This window comes from Juglans regia, chromosome 2, assembly GCF_001411555.2.
Source record: "Juglans regia cultivar Chandler chromosome 2, Walnut 2.0, whole genome shotgun sequence".
Taxonomy (NCBI): domain Eukaryota; kingdom Viridiplantae; phylum Streptophyta; class Magnoliopsida; order Fagales; family Juglandaceae; genus Juglans; species Juglans regia.
In genome coordinates, this window is record NC_049902.1 from 14922072 (window position 1) to 14940331 (window position 18260).

The following is an 18260-nucleotide window of genomic DNA, read 5'->3' on the forward strand; positions in this document are numbered from 1 at the left end:
CAGCAAGAAACCAACCCCTGCGAACTGAAATCAGCCACAGCACTGCCATCACCTGGGCCATGAGAAACAGCAACAAAGTGAAGCCCGATTGCTGCTGCTCCTCTGCAGTAGAACCATGAAAATGGTAAGCCTCTTCTCCCTGAACAGAACTGTGAATCCCCCAACCTCCACCTCGCGCTGGCATGACAAATAGTATGCAATGCACCTAGTATGCTTCTAGCAATAGAGCAATAATCACAGCAGTTTTTTTTTTTTTTTTTTTTCAAACATAAGTTGCACCAGATAACTAAATCCCAAAATAACTTTCATAATATTAATACTTAAACAAGTTCATCATCCATTCAACATGTCTTTAACACAAAAGAGGCATCGTACTGGTGTAAGAACTCCTTAATTACATACATCATAGAATTCTTAACTACAAGCCAAGCCGCTCGTGCAGCTCGGCTATCAATGTCAAAATGACATTCAGAAACTGGAGTATGATCTCCAAGAGCTCTCCTCCACGCTTGTTCCCATCCTATTCAACCTCATCCAAATGGGGAATGTTGTGCTCCATGCGGACTTGTCACGGCTTCTACAATTCTAGGTGGGAATAGTAGTTGGGACTACCACTGTGAGATTTTTAATCTCAGCAAGTTAACCTCTAAGCTACCATCAGTTTATAAAGCCTGCATGATAATAAACATGACATGTAACGCCATCAGAGTTTTCATACTTCATAACATCCTCATGCAGGTATTGATCATCTTCAACCAAGACCTAGGGTTGTAGCAAACATCAAGAGCTTTTCCCTTCACGCATGGAAACAACAACCTCACATCCCATTCACCGTAGCCCTCCTCTCCACCATGTAAACAGCCACAAGCGCACGCCTACCTCACACTTCCACCAACCACGACCAACCTCAAGCTCTCGATGGTTTTCTCCCCACTGTGGGTTGAAATCGAAGGCAATCACCACGGCAGAGCCTCCCCATCCCAGGGCAACACCCTTGACCATCTTGGTGCCTCCACCGCATGATGCTCTTCTACGTCCAGCAACCCCGAGGCATAGGAAGCCACCAACAAGCTTTACACGGCCACCACACACTCAGTCTGCCTGGTTCTTCCTCACAGCCCACAGTCAAACCATTCACAGCACACGTCTGAGATCCAACCTCCACACCGCTGCCACCTTGCACCACCCTCCATGTAAAAACCAAAACCACCTCCTAGTGAGATAGGCACAGCCCCTGTTTTAAGCAAGAAAAACAGAGCATGACACTTTCCTCCAAGCACTGCAAACCAGCAAGCCACAACCCTCCAAGCATTGGGGTTCTCACATGAAACCCAAGTGCCTTATATCTAAATTACAAAAATACCCCTGCCCAATACGTGTTGATAGTAGGATTTCTATTTTATGATATTTTTACGATAAAAATCAAGGGAAAATATAACTTTGGACGTGGAAATATTTTTATGGGTTTAATGAGGAATATAGGTTAATTTTAGGGTTACGAGGATTTTAGATATATGGAAATATAGGTTATTTTAGTATTTTATGTTTTAATTATGAAGTACGTATTTAATTAGAAATTTAGCTAAGTTACTTGCCTATTTTATAGGAAATCAGTCACGCCCTGGAAATATTGGATTAACGCTACAAGGTAAGTAGCATGATCATGCCCTTACACGTATGAATAGTAAACATGTCTTTTACAATTTTATGGATAAGTTTCATGTTAGTTGTATGACATATACATCAAGATATATTATGAAAATCCATAATTTTATGTGAAGACTTATGCATCAAAATATTTATGAAAATCCATGATTTTATGTGAAGATTTATGCTTTAAAATATTTATGAAAATCCATGATTTCATGTGAAAATCTATGCATCAAAAGATTTAAGAAAAATCATGATTTTATGTGAGAAAACATGTATTACGACATTTTATGAAAGATCACAATTTCATTTGAAATCTATGATATGATAAAACAAGATATGACAAGAAAACATGCATGTATGATTATGATGAAGTTGAATGTTAAGATATGTAACGGCCTATGTTATGATATGAAGACGGTACCATATGTTATGAGCATATTGCATTGCCAGGTTGTACATTATGGTAGTGCACCCAGTGTGTCTTCCTTATGTATGGATTCAACAATCCGCGGCCAGGGACGAAATCGGAATCTACTTAGATTCGCTAACCCTAACTCATGGGGGTCAATAATCGGTACCGGCCTATGACAAGTGCAAGGCAAGTTAATGCATTTCACACACAGATAAGGTTCATGTTCATGTTATTTACGTATGTAACTATGAGTATGCATGATTTTCAAGAAACCTTATGTTTTATTATGTTTCCTATATGATGTGTTGCTTATTGAGTATTCAATTCATTTTTGTATTTTTTTATGTTTTAACCACCCCAAATGAGGATCTTTATGGGGATGGAGCTGCAAGATAGGACTTGGCCTAAGGAGGCGAGGCAGAGGCCTAGACAGTTTATGACATGCTCAGTGTTATGATTTTTAATTTTAATAAGACATTTTATTAAGCACAGGGGACTTGATTGATTTTAAATAAGTGCTTTTGTAGACTCTCTTTTGGATTTTAAGTATTTTAATAACGATGGACTTTATTTATTTTATGGAATCTTTTGCATTTGGTGCTTCGTTAAGAAGAAAATTTTTAAGTCAAGTTTAGTCGCACACTGTTTTCTCGAGATTTTTAAAAATGACTTTATTATTAACCCTAGGGGAATGGGGTGTTACATGCTAGTTACTACATCACATCACAAGTTCGTCCACCAGTTGTATGTAATCAGAGTCTTACCTCATGGTAATTCCTTACCATGAGTCATGGGTGGCACCCACAAGTGTTAGGTGCCTTTTTTACTTCACTCCAGAAATCTTTTGGTCCCATTCGAAGTTCGTTGACTATTTTTCATCAACCTAGGGGATTTCACTCCATTTTATTCACTCTAGAGTGAACAGGGGTGTTCCACTAAGATAATTCTTCGTCCTAGCATTTGGGGTCATGATCAAACTTAACATTTCATGCTTGACTCAAAAACGTGACAGACTCACATGCTTCATGACATAAGTTTGTGCTATGTAATATAAAGTTTAAATTTGGGATGCATTTATCTGGTACAAAATTATTAGTGCATCTAACTTTCCACTGCGAATTATTTCATATAGTTAGTTTCATGCTAGGCGCATGCATCTTTATTGTCAAAGGCATGGGATGTGTAACCAATGTTGCATATATCGACGTCACGATTACCCGTCAAATCCCAAGCAGGGGTCAAGGGCATTACATATATACAAATGTGTGTGGGATGCACCCTCTTATAATAAGCGTGATGCATGAATACGATGGACTGGATGTTTCTTGATTGTTATCACAAGGTTATATAGAATTGCTATAAAATTAATGGAATGGATGATGAGGAAAATGCAATCAAAGATGTGGAAAGGAATGAAATGAAAGGCCTGTTTGGGGTTGCGTTAGAGGTCGTAAAAAATGTTTAAATAGATTCAAAAGCTCTTTAATGATAAAATTAAATTGTTTGGTTGTTACATATTAAAGTACTTTTTAATCTCAAAAAAACTAAAAAGTACGTTTCAAGAAAAACATCATTTTGATATTTTCCTCAAACGTGTTTTTTCCAGATAATGCGGAACGTTGTTCTTATTTTAAAAAATACTGTCTATAGGTGAAAATACCTATACAACTTTCAGATAATTACAGCTTTGCTCTTTGTCCTATGAATATTGAGCATAATTGTATTGCTATTTCACTTACGAAGCATTGAAAGATTTTTTTTTTCATTATACTTACTGAAAATTCTATTAGACTATTTTCATTGTTATTTGATTATACGATTTGATTTCTATTAATAATATGGTCATAATCTTTAAAAAATCAAATGACTCTCTCTGTCATTTCTACATCAAAAAATACTTTTTTATATTGTTTCTAAACAAATGTAACATGCTTAAAAGTGTTTTAGACATATGGTTACCAAACAGAAAATATCTTTTTAATAGTAGAGCATATTACTTAAGCTCTAAAACTAAAAGACTTAAAGCTAAAAGCTATATTACCCACTGCAATCCCAAACATGCAAGAAATGAAGGATTAAAAGCATGACAGCTTAAATGGGGGCCGCATGAAAGTTATGATGTTATGGTACCAACTCAATGGGCAAATTCCCAGGTGGCTTATTAGGTGCACCTAATGATGACCATCTCGATGGGCTAAATTCCATTAGTCAGTCCTAGGTGGCATTGTGGACACAAGGATTGCTAACCTAACACACGGGGTGTAACAATGCGTATTGCCAATGAAAAGGAAAACTTTTAATGTATATGTAAATGAATGTTGAAGAATTGAATTTCTTTTTATAAAGAAATGAATTATTTGAAGTGACAAAGGATTTATATGCACTAATAAGACTGAAGTGAAAAATGTGACAAAATGTGACTATGAATGAAATTGTAAAACTAGAAAACTATGTTTATATGTTTACAATATGAAGTAATACTTACTAATTCAACTCATTTCGTTTTAATGTGTGAATGTCCCAACTTAAAATTGTAGTCGAAGCTGCAGTACAGGACTTGGCCAAGGGAGAAGGGACAGAGACTTGGGCACACTTACATAAATTTGTAAAATAATTATTTTTTAAGTTTTTAACAAATGCTTGCGCACACTCTTTTAATTTTAAAGTATGTATTAGTTTTATTTATGAAATCTTCTATTCCTGGTGCACAAGAAAAAGAAAGAAATATTTTAACAAGTTAGTATCATCCGGTCCCTCACGTTTCTAAAATAATTGTTTGTATCACTCCCAGTAGGACGGACGTTTACATTTTTAGAGCACCAATGCTTTGAGATCGAAATGAATTCAAAAGAGGAAATTGAATGGAATCAAAATTGCAACCATTCCAGCGAATGGCGGAAAAATATGGTGTGGAATAAAAAATGTGGCGTCCGCACTAAAGAAATATCATCCAAAGAAAAAATCTAGTAGCGACACCATTTCGAGTGTGAGAGTAACCAAGGAAGAAGCATTTAATAGCATGAGGATTGAGCTTGTCAATCCGGGACCAAGATCATGCACAAAGCAAATACATCTTAAAATATTAGTGTATAGAGAAGATTGAAGTAGTAGGCAGTAAGAGTGAAAAAATGCCCCATCAAGTACAGAGGAAGGCATCTGATTAATTAAAGAAAATGCAGTAACAACTTCATACCACATTTAACAAATGTTTTGGGGACATGCATTTGAAATATCAAAGTTCAATAGCAATTCTTCAGTTCAGCAAAACCATTTTGTTGTGGTGTGTGAACACGAGATGTTTGATGAAGAGTCTTTCTCATACATATAGGTTGAAAAAAGAAAGAGACCCATACTCTTTGGCATTATCATAACTTAGAATTGAAATTTTGCTACCCAATTGGGTTTTAACTCATAGTGAGCAAATGATTCCCCTTCTTTTTCCCATTGGACTTCCCAATTGTCACAACACTCATAATGACCAACTTTACGAAGATCCCATTATATTCCGGAAACTATCAACATTGGTCCTGATAAACCCCAATTTATCACTTATACATTGGGTTTGATAATCATGTTAGATAGGAATGACCATCCACAAATGTAACACAAAAGTGATTCAAATTAGTTTTACAAAAGAAAAATGGATTCATGCATATAAAATTCGTATGATGTTGCTTTAGTATTGAGAAAAAAACAAGAAAAGCAAGATATGCTTATACCTGGCAAGCAAGATCACGAGAACTCTTTCCAAGTGGAAAGACAGCTGACTTAACACCACTACTCATAGGAAATCCACAGTGGGTTTCAATATTGTCAGCACCTTCTTCGGACAATAAGTTGTAACAACACCCAATGCTAACAACAGCTTTAGCTTCTTTGCACTCCAAAAAGGCCCTGATCCAAAAAAGATAAACATTCCTTTTTATCAGACCCTGAAAAGTAATTTATTTTAGTTGATGAGTTTTAGTGTTTTGACATTATGTATTGCAGTTCCTTGAGTAATTTACATTTTCATGGTTTATCTAATTTTATTTCACACTTGCGAGAGGAAAACTATTAGGTACTTTAGGAGTATGGATGATGTAGTACTTCAATCCTGACACATATCTATGCCATTAATATCAAGACTTGAATAATCGGTATCGGGTTCGAAATCAGGTGCAAATCGAACTATTCATGACAATTTTGAATTGGCTATTTCATTCTTGATAAAAACATTAAAAATCATATATAATGCAATTCAAGCATTTAATATCATGTATAAAAGAATATAAAATATAAATTTATTGACTAGTTTCAGTAAAAAATATGATATGAGCCCAAATAGTTACAATAAACATGTAATTCACGTATTTAATCTCAATTGTCCACTTTTTTTTGCCTCATATACGAAGAAGACTATTAAGTTATAAGCACATGGAAAAGTTAGTATTTTATGTCTCAACGGACAGCTTTGCTGTCCACGCTTCTTTCCTTATTTTAGCCCACAAGTGTTTCCTTATTTCTCCATTCATTATTCTGTACAGTTAGCATACATTATTTGACAGATTATAGTTTACATGTATAGGGCTAGAATCATGCGGGAACTTATTTGCTTTTCATGTATAGCATTCTTGTAAAGACTATATATATAATATACAGAACTCAAGGCCATTTAATTTCGGCCATTCTCGCAAACTTGACATGGTATCAAGAGCCATCGACTAAAAACTCAAGCATCTTTTGAATTTTTTTTCTCTTCTCTTGGCTTCGGTGTCTCTGTGCAGTTTCGACGTGCACTTCTTCTTCTCAATGGCTTCTATGCTGGTTTCGACGTGAACCTTCTCTGTTTCGGTGGTCTCTGTGTTGTTTTTGGGTGTCTCCGACGTCATCTTCTCTGTCTTTCGGTGCAAGTCTATTCTCTGGGTCGTTTTTTTTCGGTGCAACTCTTTCAGTGGTCTCTCGTTTCTGTTTCGGTTGTCTCTATCGGTGGTCTACAAACACAGTGGCCGTCGGTGTAGTCTTTCCTGGTCTTTTTCGGCATCTCTGTGGCTAAGTGGCTGTCAGAACAATCTTCTGGTGGTATTTTCGGCATCTCTGTGGCTGAGTGGTTCTCGGAACAATCCTCTGTGGCTGTTAGCAGGTGCTATGTGACGCATCTTGCAGGTTTTGGTTCTTCAGTCTCACGTTTGTTTGCTGCTTACAATTTTTTTTAGGTGCTCTTGCTTCTCGGAACCATTAATATTGGGTGCTATTTGCTTCTCGACTTTGGTTCTTTTTTGGTTATTTTGGCCTTTTAGTTATTTTTTGGCTTTTGTCTCGGCTTTCATTTATTTACCATGGATTCTGCACCCGTGTGCGTCAAGTTTACGGGCAAAAATTACTCTACTTGTGCTTTTCAATTTGAACTTTTCCTTAAGGGAAAAGATCTTTGGGGCCATATTGATGGCACAAATTGTGCACCTAATCATGATAAATCCAAGGATCCAGTCTCTTCTCTTTCATGGGTTGTGCTTGATGCTCGGATTATGTCTTGGCTTCTTGGCTCGGTCGAGCCACATATTGTCACCAACTTGCGGCCTCATCGCACCGCACAATCCATGTGGACTTACTTAAAGAGGGTTTATCATCAAGATAATGCTGCTCGTCGTTTTCAGTTAGAGCATGCGATTGCCATGTTTCAACATGACACTCTTTCCATCCAAGATTACTATTCGGATTTTCTGACACTTTGGAATGAATATGCTGATCTAGTTACTTCACGAGACTAGTCGTCGTGATCAGTTTCTTATGAAACTACGTCCCGAATTTGAATATGTTCATTTCTCCCTTCTGAATCGCTCTCCTGTTCCCTCTCTTGATGTGTGTTTTGGTGAGTTACTTCGCGAAGAACGTCTTAATACTCAAGCTACTATGGAGCATTCCCATAGTAGTTCAGGATCGACCACTATGGCTTATGCTGCCCAAAGATGACGACCACTTGTGAATTCTAAAAACTTGCAGTGTTTCTGCTACAAGGAATATGGACATATTACTGCCAATTGTCCTAAGAAATACTACTCTTATTGCAAGAAGAAGGGTCACATTATCAAAGAATGTCGCATCCGCCCCCTAAATCGTCAGGCCTAGGCATTTCAGACTTTTGTTATTGTAACCCTCCGCAGCTCCTGGCTCTCCTTCCAATGATTCCTCAGTTCCGGCACCTCCTGCAATGAATTACTACAGACCCGACATGGTGCAACAGATGCTGATTTCAGCTTTATCAGCAATGGGGTTCCAAGGTAACACATCTACTAAACTTTGGTACATGGACTCTAGTGCCTCTAATCACATGACAAATACTCCCATTGCTCTATGTCATGTTCGGCCCTACGCTGGTCAATTTGCTATTCAAACTGCAAATGACAGTTCTTTTGCCAATCGCTGCTGTCGGAGATGCCTCTTCTAAGTTCACTGATGTGTTTCTTGCTCCTCAGCTTTCCACGAATCTTATTTCTGTTGGTCAATTAGTTGATAACAATTGTGCTGTTAATTTTTCTGGGGATGGTTGTATTGTGCAGGATCAGGTAACGGGGGAGCCGATCGCGAAGGGACCTAAAGTGGGGCACTTGTTTCCACTATTTTGCCTGTTCCAGCTTTTTCTCCAGTTTATTCTATTAAGTCTTTTGCTTGTAATAATGTTTCAAATCTTAGTATAGTGTGACATCGTCATTTAGGCCATCCCAATACTCAGATATTATCTCATATATTGAACTCTGGTTTACTTGGTAATAAAGATCGTTCTTCTTTATCTCTTGAGTGTGCTTCTTGCAAACTTGGTAAAAGCAAAACTCTTCCCTTCCTTTTGCATGCTAATAGAGCATCTCATTGCTTTGATCTTATCCATAGTGATGTTTGGGGACCTTCCCTAGTTAGTTCACATGAAAAATTTAAATACTATGTGACTTTCATTGATGATCATAGTAGATTTACTTGGGTCTACTTTCTTCGCTCCAAATTTGAGGTCTTTCGTACTTTCACTGAGTTTTTAGCGTATGTTGACAATCGATTTTCTGCTTCTATTAAGACATTACGCACAGATTCCGGTGGTGAATATTTGTCTACTGAGTTTCAGGCATTCTTGGCTTCTAAGGATATTATTCTTCAGCGATCATGTCCCTCTACTGCTCAACAAAATGGAGTAGCAGAACACAAAAATCGTCATCTCCTAGATGTGGTACGTACTCTCTTGTTAGAATCTTCTGTTCCATTCATGTTTTGGGTAGAGGCTCTGAAAACTGCTACTCACTTGATTAATCGTTTACCTTCTCAAGTCCTACATATGGAGTCTCCTTATTTCCGCTTATTTGCTAAGCAACCTAGTTATGATAACCTCCGTACCTTTGGTTATGTATGTTTTGTTCATTTACCTCCTCATGAGCGACATAAATTATCTGCTCAATCTGTCCGATGTGCTTTCTTGGGATATAATGTGTCAAAAGGGATTTGTTTGCTACGATCCTACATTACATCGTACACGCATATCTAGGAATGTTATTTTCTTTGAAGATCAACATTTATTTCCTGTGTCCTCGGTGCCCTCTTCTTCTACTGTGGTTCTTCCCTCCTTTAAGCAGCAGTTCTCGGATCTTCATCCAGTCAGCTCTCGCTTTAAACCAGGTATTGTGTATACAAGACGCTCCCGCCCACAGTCTCTTCCGGTGGCTCACCCGATATCTGATCCTACCACGCTCCAGATTCAGTCAGTTGCAGCACCTCCAGCGCCTTTGGTACGTCGCTCTCCTCAAGTGTCTGTACCCCTGGATAGGTTTGGATTTCCCTCTTCTAGTTCTAGCAATTCTATTTCAGCTCTTAATGCTACATTGTCCAATTTTGATATTCTCACATGCTACTCACACGCTGCCAAGCAAGATTGTTGGCGATAAGCTATGCAGGAAGAAATTGCCGCTCTAGAGGCCAATTACACCTGGGACATTGAGCCATGTCCTCCCACTATTGTTCCTCTGGATTGCAAATGGGTTTACTCAGTCAAGGTCCAATCTGATAGAAGTTTGGATCGTTAAAAAGCTAGGCTTGTTGCACTTGGGAATAATCAGGAATATGGTGTCAATTATGAAGAGACATTTGCTCCTGTGGCTAAACTGATTATTGTTCGTACGATTTTAGCTCTTGCTGCTTCCAATGATTGGCCACTACATCAGATGGATGTCAAAAATGATTTTCTTCATGGGGATCTTAAAGAGTGTATTTATATGAAGCCACCCCCCGGAATTGTTTCCCTCTCCGACTTCACATGTGTGTAAGCTTCATCGTTCTCTTTATGGTCTCAAACAGGCTCCGAGAGCCTGGTTTGATAAATTCCGCACCACTTTATTACAATTTTCATTCAAGCAGAGCAAGTATGACACTTCCTTGTTTCTTCGGGAATCAGACATGGGTATTGTTATTCTTTTGGTTTATGTTGATGATATTGTGATCACTGGTTCCGATTCTGCTTTACTTGGCCAGCTCAAGACTCATCTCTTAGAGTCCTTTCATATGAAAGATCTTGGGTCTCTCACATATTTTCTTGGTCTTGAGGTGCATCGTAGTCCTTCTGGTATTTCCCTCAATCAACATAAGTATGCTAGCGACTTGGTGGCTACAGCTGGCCTACAAGAGGCTACTTCTGTTGATACTCCCATAGAATTAAATGTCAAGCTTCGCATAGAGGAGGGTGACTTACTTGCTGATCCCAGTTTAAACCGGAAGTTGGTGGGTAGCCTTGTTTATCTCACCATTACTAGACCGGACATTTCTTTTGTTGTGCAGCAAATCAGCCAGTTTCTTCAGACTCCTCGTCATCTTCATTTGGCTGCTGTCCATAGGATCATACGCTATGTTCACGGCACTTCTGCCAGTGGCTTATTCTTCCCTGCAAGCAATTCTACTCGCCTTACTACTTATAATGATGTTGATTAGGCTAGTTGTGCAGATACCTGTCGCTCCATCACTGGTTGGTATGTGTTCTTAGGTGATACATTGATCTCCTCGAAAAGTAATAAGCAAGACAGAGTCTCTAAGTCATCTACAGAATCTGAGTACCAGGCGATGTCTTTTGCTTGTTCTGAAATAATTTGGCTTCGAGGTTTGCTTGCTGAGCTAGATGTTGTTGAAACCGATCCTACACCTTTACATGCCGATAATACAAGTGCTATTTAGATCACAGCCAATCCTGTCTATTATGAGCGCACAAAGCATATTGAAGTAGACTGTCACTCTATTCGTGAAGCCTTTGAAGCTCGTGTTATCACTCTTCCACATATTTCCACTGAACTACAAATTGCTATTATCTTCACCAAGGCTCTCACTCGTCATCGACATTGCTTCCTAAGTAGCAAATTGATGCTTGTTGATCAACCTGCATCAATTTGAAAGGGGCTGTCAACGGACAGCTTTGCTGTCCACACTTCTTTCCTTATTTTAGCCCACAATTATTTCCTTATTTCTCCATTCATTATTATGTACAGTTAGCATACATTATTTGACAGATTATAGTTTACATGTATAGGGCTAGAATCATGCGGGAACTTATTTGCTTTTCATGTATAGCATTCTTGTAAAGACTATATATATAATATACAGAACTCAAGGCCATTTAATTTCGGCCGTTCTCATGAACTTGACATTTTGCACAATCACAAATTTAATGCAAAATACTCGTTCATCTCCTAATTTTTTCTGTTCAACTAAAGAAAATAAAGAACTACATGTTTTATATTTCAATTTTTCTACCATTCTTAATGAATACAATAGGGGTGTTACCCGCATGGTGCAGGGCAGGGTGGACCCATCCCCGCACCCCGCCCCGCCCTGGTATCGGGAGGTGGGGTTGAAACTGCACCCCGTCCCACATTGCTTAAGTATGACTATTATATTGCCTTAGCCTCCTATATAAAGGTTGGTCTAGGAGGCCAAGGCAATCCATTAACTTGAATTCAACTTTAAGTTTTTAACAAATTGTATATATCTATATTTCTATAAATTATTTATTAAATATTAAAAATATGATTTTTTATATTAAATATGGGATGGGTGGGGGGCGGGCTGACCCTAACCCACATGGGCGGTACAAGGTAGCCCGCTTGCTCATGTGGGGGCGGGGTAGCGGGGGGCCCACCCCCTGCTGCCCACCCCTATAATACAATGATAAAAAAAGTTTATATAAGTTTAGTTCTATCATATTTTTGTACAAGAAAAAAACCACAATTATCAAACACAACTTAAAAAGTAACTACAGTTTCAATCGGATGGAATATCCTCAAATCAATTTGAAATCAGATAGAATTGGTCTGAATCTGCCTAAATAGGCCAATCAAAGTGAACGATTCAAAAAGTTCAAAACAATCGATTCAGTTTTTGACCAATTCAATTTGAATTGGCTTGAATTGAACCGTTGTTTCAAGCTCCGATTAAAATTGCTTTTATATAAACACTAATTTTTGTAACCTGTCATCTCAAGCTATGGGTCCTTTGCACATTAGAACTTGAAATGGCCTATTCCATTTCGACTTAAGAACGACAAAGCCACTTATCAAAGGCTGGTGAATTTGATGTTCACAGAGCAGATTGGCAATAATATGAAAGTGTATGTAGATGATGTGCTGGTAAAGAGCCTGAAGGCCACCTCCCATATAGCTGACCTCACCGAATACTCAAGTGTCATCCATTGTGACCTACTGCACCCCCCATTGCCTCATTTGATGACCCATCTACATAGATCACCCAATTATCTACTTCCTCGATAAGTACTAGTTGCTCACACTCACTTCCAATGAATTCAGCTATGAAGTCGTGTTACCTGCCCTTTCAGCTGGGTAGGTTGTCAAGATTTCCTAGCATATTTTTCTATTTCTTATCAGCTGCCCCTCTAGTATACATCCTGTGCACTTAGACTACACCTTTTGCGTTAAAAAAAAAAAAAAAAAAAAAAAGTTCATAATCCCCCAAGTTTATTGGAGCAAACACAATGTGCAATGAAATCAAAATGTAAAAGGATAGAGTGTAAAACATGTTTTGACACTCACTTGAGCATTGTTACTGAAAGATCACCGCAAGCATGAAGTCCTGCAAGTACCAATGAAGTACCACTGTTTGCAACACATTGAGATTTTGGTTTTTCTTCTATAAGTTTTGTGTTATCTTCTTCAAAAAATCCAAGGTGCTCAGCATCGCCTTTATGAAGAGACATGCCCGTCAATGTTTTCAACATGTCAATGGAAATTACACGACATGTGACTGTCTTGGGCACATTGAACCTCCCGTTTCCTGATCTAACAAACAAGTTTTATAAAAAGGGGGGGCTTCTCAGGAAGTGAAAGGCAAGCAAACTGACATCCCAATTACAATAGAAAATTAGCATCACCAAGCTAGACATCTTAGAGACTTTGTGCAATAAGTAGAGAGAGAGAGAGAGAGAGAGAGAGAGAGAGAGATTGCCCACTTCCATTAACAAATGATAGCATTTCCTAAACTACAACCTACTTTGATGATCAAAGAGAGAACAAGTGAGGGGGTAAATTAATAAGCCAAAGAATGTTTTTTACACCTGCTTGCTTTTTAACAACACTCAATGATTGACAGATGGCATTATATTAAAAAACAGTAGCAATTATTTCTCATTTATGGTAGAAGAAATACTGCTAACTGCTAAATATGTAAGTCCATAGACTGAATTACTAGTTCATAAAGGCACAAAATCCACAGTAGGAGACATCAACTGAAGTTTCAATTTATTAACATGAGACATGCATTGAGGCCTCTGTACTACCTGGAAGGTACCATAGACTTACCAATTGCAAGAAGCAACAAATAAAAGCAAATAAGAAAACAAAAAAGATATAGCAATAGCATAAATAAAGACAAAAGGGAATTCAAAGGAAAAGAATTTGTGTATCCCATACTTAGATTTACGCATTTGAGCTGCATAATGCTTCTTTATTCGTTCTGCACGTGCATCTGTGACCCTTCCATGGTGAGAACATGCATCAATCGCAATCACAGAGTGTTGATACTGAAAGGATAATACTTGTGCAAGATAACCCTACAAGAAGATTATAATCATGGATGCTGAAATACAGGATTAATGAAAAAGAACCATATGATTGATGAGATTATGACTGAACCCGGCATATGATTGACTTGACTTTTCTTATATTTATGAGATATCTAAACTCTCTTGAGCCTTGTTGGGAAGATGTTAAGGTTCATAAAAACATTCTACAACAGGTTTAAAACCCTCAGCAGAACTCTCAAACAAACAAATCATCAGGAAAGAATATGGTCTATATATCAACTTCTTACATTAGTCAATCTATATTGGCTTCATGAGCAAGTGGTACAGCAAGAATAAGTTAGCTACAGTTAAGCAAAGATCTCAAACTAGTCAGACATTATATACTGGAATCCCACGCCACAATTCTTTGCACATCCCTCCCAAATAGCATCATGTGTATCTTGCGCTGAGTGGCCACTTGCATACAACTGGCTCTTTCTACCCCACAGATTCATATTCTTATGTATTACCTCTTCATAAAAGCTCTCTTCTCCTTTCACATTCATTTATGAAGGATGAGACCAAGCATCACTCATGTACAAGAACTGAAGCTATGGTGAAGATGAAAATTCACATGAAAATAATAAATTAAAAACATATTCTAAACAGGAAAAGCATGAATCGTACAATGGACAAGGTTTTCAAAGTGCGAGAGTTTGAACAATATTCTTTTATTGGCACTGGGTGTCCGGAACGATGTCTTGACTAACCCTAGGGGTGCATAGGCCCTTGGCAAGGAGTTTCCAGCAAATACACCTCCAGTAATGCAAGGAGAAATTCCCCTAGTTCCTAGAAATTGTTTGCACCCAACGGTTCGGACCTTAGAACTTGAGGGAGTATACCACCAAGACCAAGGTTTTTACCACTTAAGCCACCCCTAGGGGTTGAATTTGAACAATATTAAAGATGTGCTAGCCAAAAGTTAATACTTTCAAACCACGAAGTGTGGTCTTGATAATTAGGGATTCAATGGACCTCAAAAGTGATTAACTGGTTCACTTGAGAAAGAGTCAAACGAAAAGTTGTGAGAGGTTTTAAACTTGAAAGCATTCAACCAGTTTGCTCAAGCTAATGTCACACGAATGTCAATGTGAAGTTTCTGTGATAGCATTATGAATGTTTGTCACACAACTAATCAAACTGAAGTTTCCATTGGACATGTCACATGATCACGCAAGTACTAGTCAAGCAAATGCCAAGCAAGACCCAAGAATTTCAAATCTTGAGCCCAACCAATCCTCCATCGTACGTATGGATATAATGATTATAGGAAGCCACAAATCATTGGATACTTGTAAAACATTGTAACTTTGAATTGTGGACTTAGAAGTTATGAAATTTTAGATATGTCAATAATGTGGTATTATAAACCTCTATATTGAAATAAGTGAGCTACATGCAGGCTTGGTGAATGATAAGTTTATAGCAAGTAGAGATTATAATGTATGCTAAGCATCACAGTTCAATTGAGCAAATCTGAGATTGAGAAGTATGTATAACGGTGACCTATAGCTTGATGAAATGTGAAGTTGAGATTGGACAGCATGTGTTAATCCTTATGTGGAACAACCTTGAGTCTGTGCTTGAAATTTACATATTAAATGGAAAAAGGTAATTGTAGCATGAATTTGAAAATCCGTGTTCAAATATTTTATTAGGATATGAGATGTGGTATAATTGGATTAGGGAGTTTCCATTGAGTTGTAATTACTTGATCCAATTACATGCTTATTTATGGCGATCACTTCCCCATTATGTTGGATTCTGGTGGTATTGTGAGTAGAAGAAGTTATTTTAAATTTGAGAACATGTGGCTTAAGGTTGAAGGTTTTGGGGAAAAGGTTAGAGGCTGGTGGAACTCCTATAATGTTACTAGCACTCCTAGCTTTGTTCTGGCTAGAAAGTTGAAATATCTTAAGAAAGACTTGGTGAGATGGAATAAAGAGGAGTTTGGGTTGTTGGATACCAAGAGGAAGCGGCTTATAGAGGAGAAGCAATTTTTGGAGGAAAAGGAGGTGATAGGGTTGTTATCGGAAGAGGAAAGAATCAGAAAATTAGGGGTGGTTCTGAACTGGAAAATTTAGCCTTGATGTGAGAGATTTCATGGAGGCAAAAATCGAGGGTGTTGTGGCTGAAGGAGGGGGATAGGTGTTCTAAATTTTTTCATCAAATGGCAAACTCTCATAGAAAATATAATGCGATTGAGGTCCTTCGTGATGGGGACAGGTTGATTACGGATCAAGAAGAAGTAAAGGCCCACATTGTGAATTTCTATGAGCAGCTGTTTTCAGAAAAATTTTCTTGGAGACCAAAACTGGAAAGTCTTGCTTTTATCAAGATTGCTGGAACGTTGTTAGAGATGATATCATGAAGGTGTTTGCTGAGTTTCATTCGTATAGGAGGTTTGAGAAGAGCTTGAATGCTACTTTTATTGCTCTTATTCTGAAGAAGGCAGGGGGTGTGGAGATAAGAGATTTTAGGCCTATTAGTCTGGTGAAAAGGTATTTATAAAATTAACTCTAAGGTGCTAGCAAATTGTTTGAGTAGGGTGATGGAGAGGATTATTTCACCATCTCAAAATGCTAGAGGAAGGCAGATCTTAGATTCTACTTTTATTGCTAATGAATGTTTGGAGAGTAGGTTGAAGTTGGGGAAAGCTGGGATTCTTATTAAATTGGATATGGAAAAGGTTTACGATCATGTAAGCTGGGATTTTCTTGTTTATTTACTGAGGAGATTTGGTTTTGGTGCTAAATGGAGCTCATGGATTAAGCATTGTGTTTCAACTTCAAAATTTTCTATATTGGTGAATGGTGAACCGGCTGGTTTCTTTTGTAGTTCTCGCGGTTTGAGGCAAGGTGATCCCATTTCCCCCTTTCTTTTTGTTATGGTTATGGAAGCTTTGAGTAGAATGATTGAGAGGGCTGTGGAGGGTAATCTGCTGTCCAGTTTTGTGGTGGGTAATGAGACTAGGAATTGTTTAAAGATCTCTCATTTGTTATTTGCTGACGATACCTTGATTTTTTACTGAGCCTGATTCGGATAATTTTCGTGTTTTAAGAGCACTTTTGCTATGTTTAGAAGCTGCTTCAGGGTTAAGAGTTAATTTGTCAAAGTCTGAAATTGTTCCTGTGGGTGTTGTTCAGAATTTATCAGACCTGGCGAATTTACTGGGGTGCAGAATCTCTTCTTTGCCTTTGAGGTATCTTGGGCTTCCTTTGGGAGCCTCTTTTAAAGCTGTTCATATATGGGATGGGGTGATTGAAAAAATTGAAAGGAGGTTAGCGGGTTGGAAGAGGATCTACTTGTCTAAGGGGGGAAGATTAACTCTTATAAAGAGTACTTTGTGTCAATGGACAGCTTTGCTGTCCATAATCAATCTTCTTTCCTCCTATTCTTCTTTCCTTATTTCATCTTTACTTCCGTTACTTAGGCTTGTACAGCTTGCATATTGACAGAATATATAGTTTCCTTATAAGGCTAGAATGCTAGAATCACTCGGCAATTAGTTTCTTTTCATGTATAGTTCTTTGGTAAAGTTTCTAAATAATATACAGATCACTCAAAGGCCAATTCAATTCGGCCATTCATACAGAACTTTGATCTATTTTGACATGGTATCAAGAGCCGACTACTAAATTTTTTTCCTTCTTCTCGGTTTCGGAGACCTTCGGCACGTATTTTTTTCGGGTTTGGGTGTTCTGCCGTTGCAGCAGCATTTCGTGGGATTTTTTGGCTTCGTTTGGGTGTTCTGTTTTTGTTTCGGCTTCGTCTGGGTTGTTTTTTGGTGAGTCCGACGTGCAGTTCTCATCTTCTTAGAATTGCGCTTCTTCGTTTGGGTGTTTTCGGCACTTCTGTGCCTTCGTGACTGTCGCGGAATCTTCTGGCTGGTATTTCGGTATTTTTTGCATCTTCGTGCCTCTCGCAACTTGTTTCTGGTGGGCATCTCGGCACTTCTGTGCCTTCATGGTTATCGCAGCACCTTCTTCGGCTTCTCTGTGTGTGACTCTCGGTTTCTCTTGCTGAACAGTGACTCATTTGGCTCTCGGTTTATTACTCGTGCCCCCTGCTTCCTCTCACAGACAAGTCAAAGGTCTTATCCCTTTTTTATTTTTTGGACTG

The 18260-nt window shown here is 38.2% G+C and overlaps 1 protein-coding gene across 13 annotated transcripts in view; it reads right to left on the minus strand.

Annotated features, from left to right (window-relative positions):
• Positions 1-18260, minus strand: part of LOC108995674 (protein RRNAD1) — a 61085-nt gene that overhangs the window by 14781 nt on the left and 28044 nt on the right. For 11 of the 13 annotated variants that reach the window (XR_004800829.1, XM_035687308.1, XM_035687303.1 and 8 more), the window contains 3 exons: positions 13987-14126; positions 13111-13356; positions 5785-5959 (listed from right to left, as the gene is read on the minus strand). Coding sequence is in view for 11 of the 13 variants with exons in the window: in XM_035687308.1 (XP_035543201.1) it covers positions 5785-5959; positions 13111-13356; positions 13987-14126 (561 nt within the window). In the remaining 2 variants the exon portion in view is untranslated. The remainder of the gene's footprint in view (positions 1-5784; positions 5960-13110; positions 13357-13986; positions 14127-18260) is intronic. The other 2 variants (XR_004800830.1, XM_035687309.1) reach the window with 1 other exon arrangement.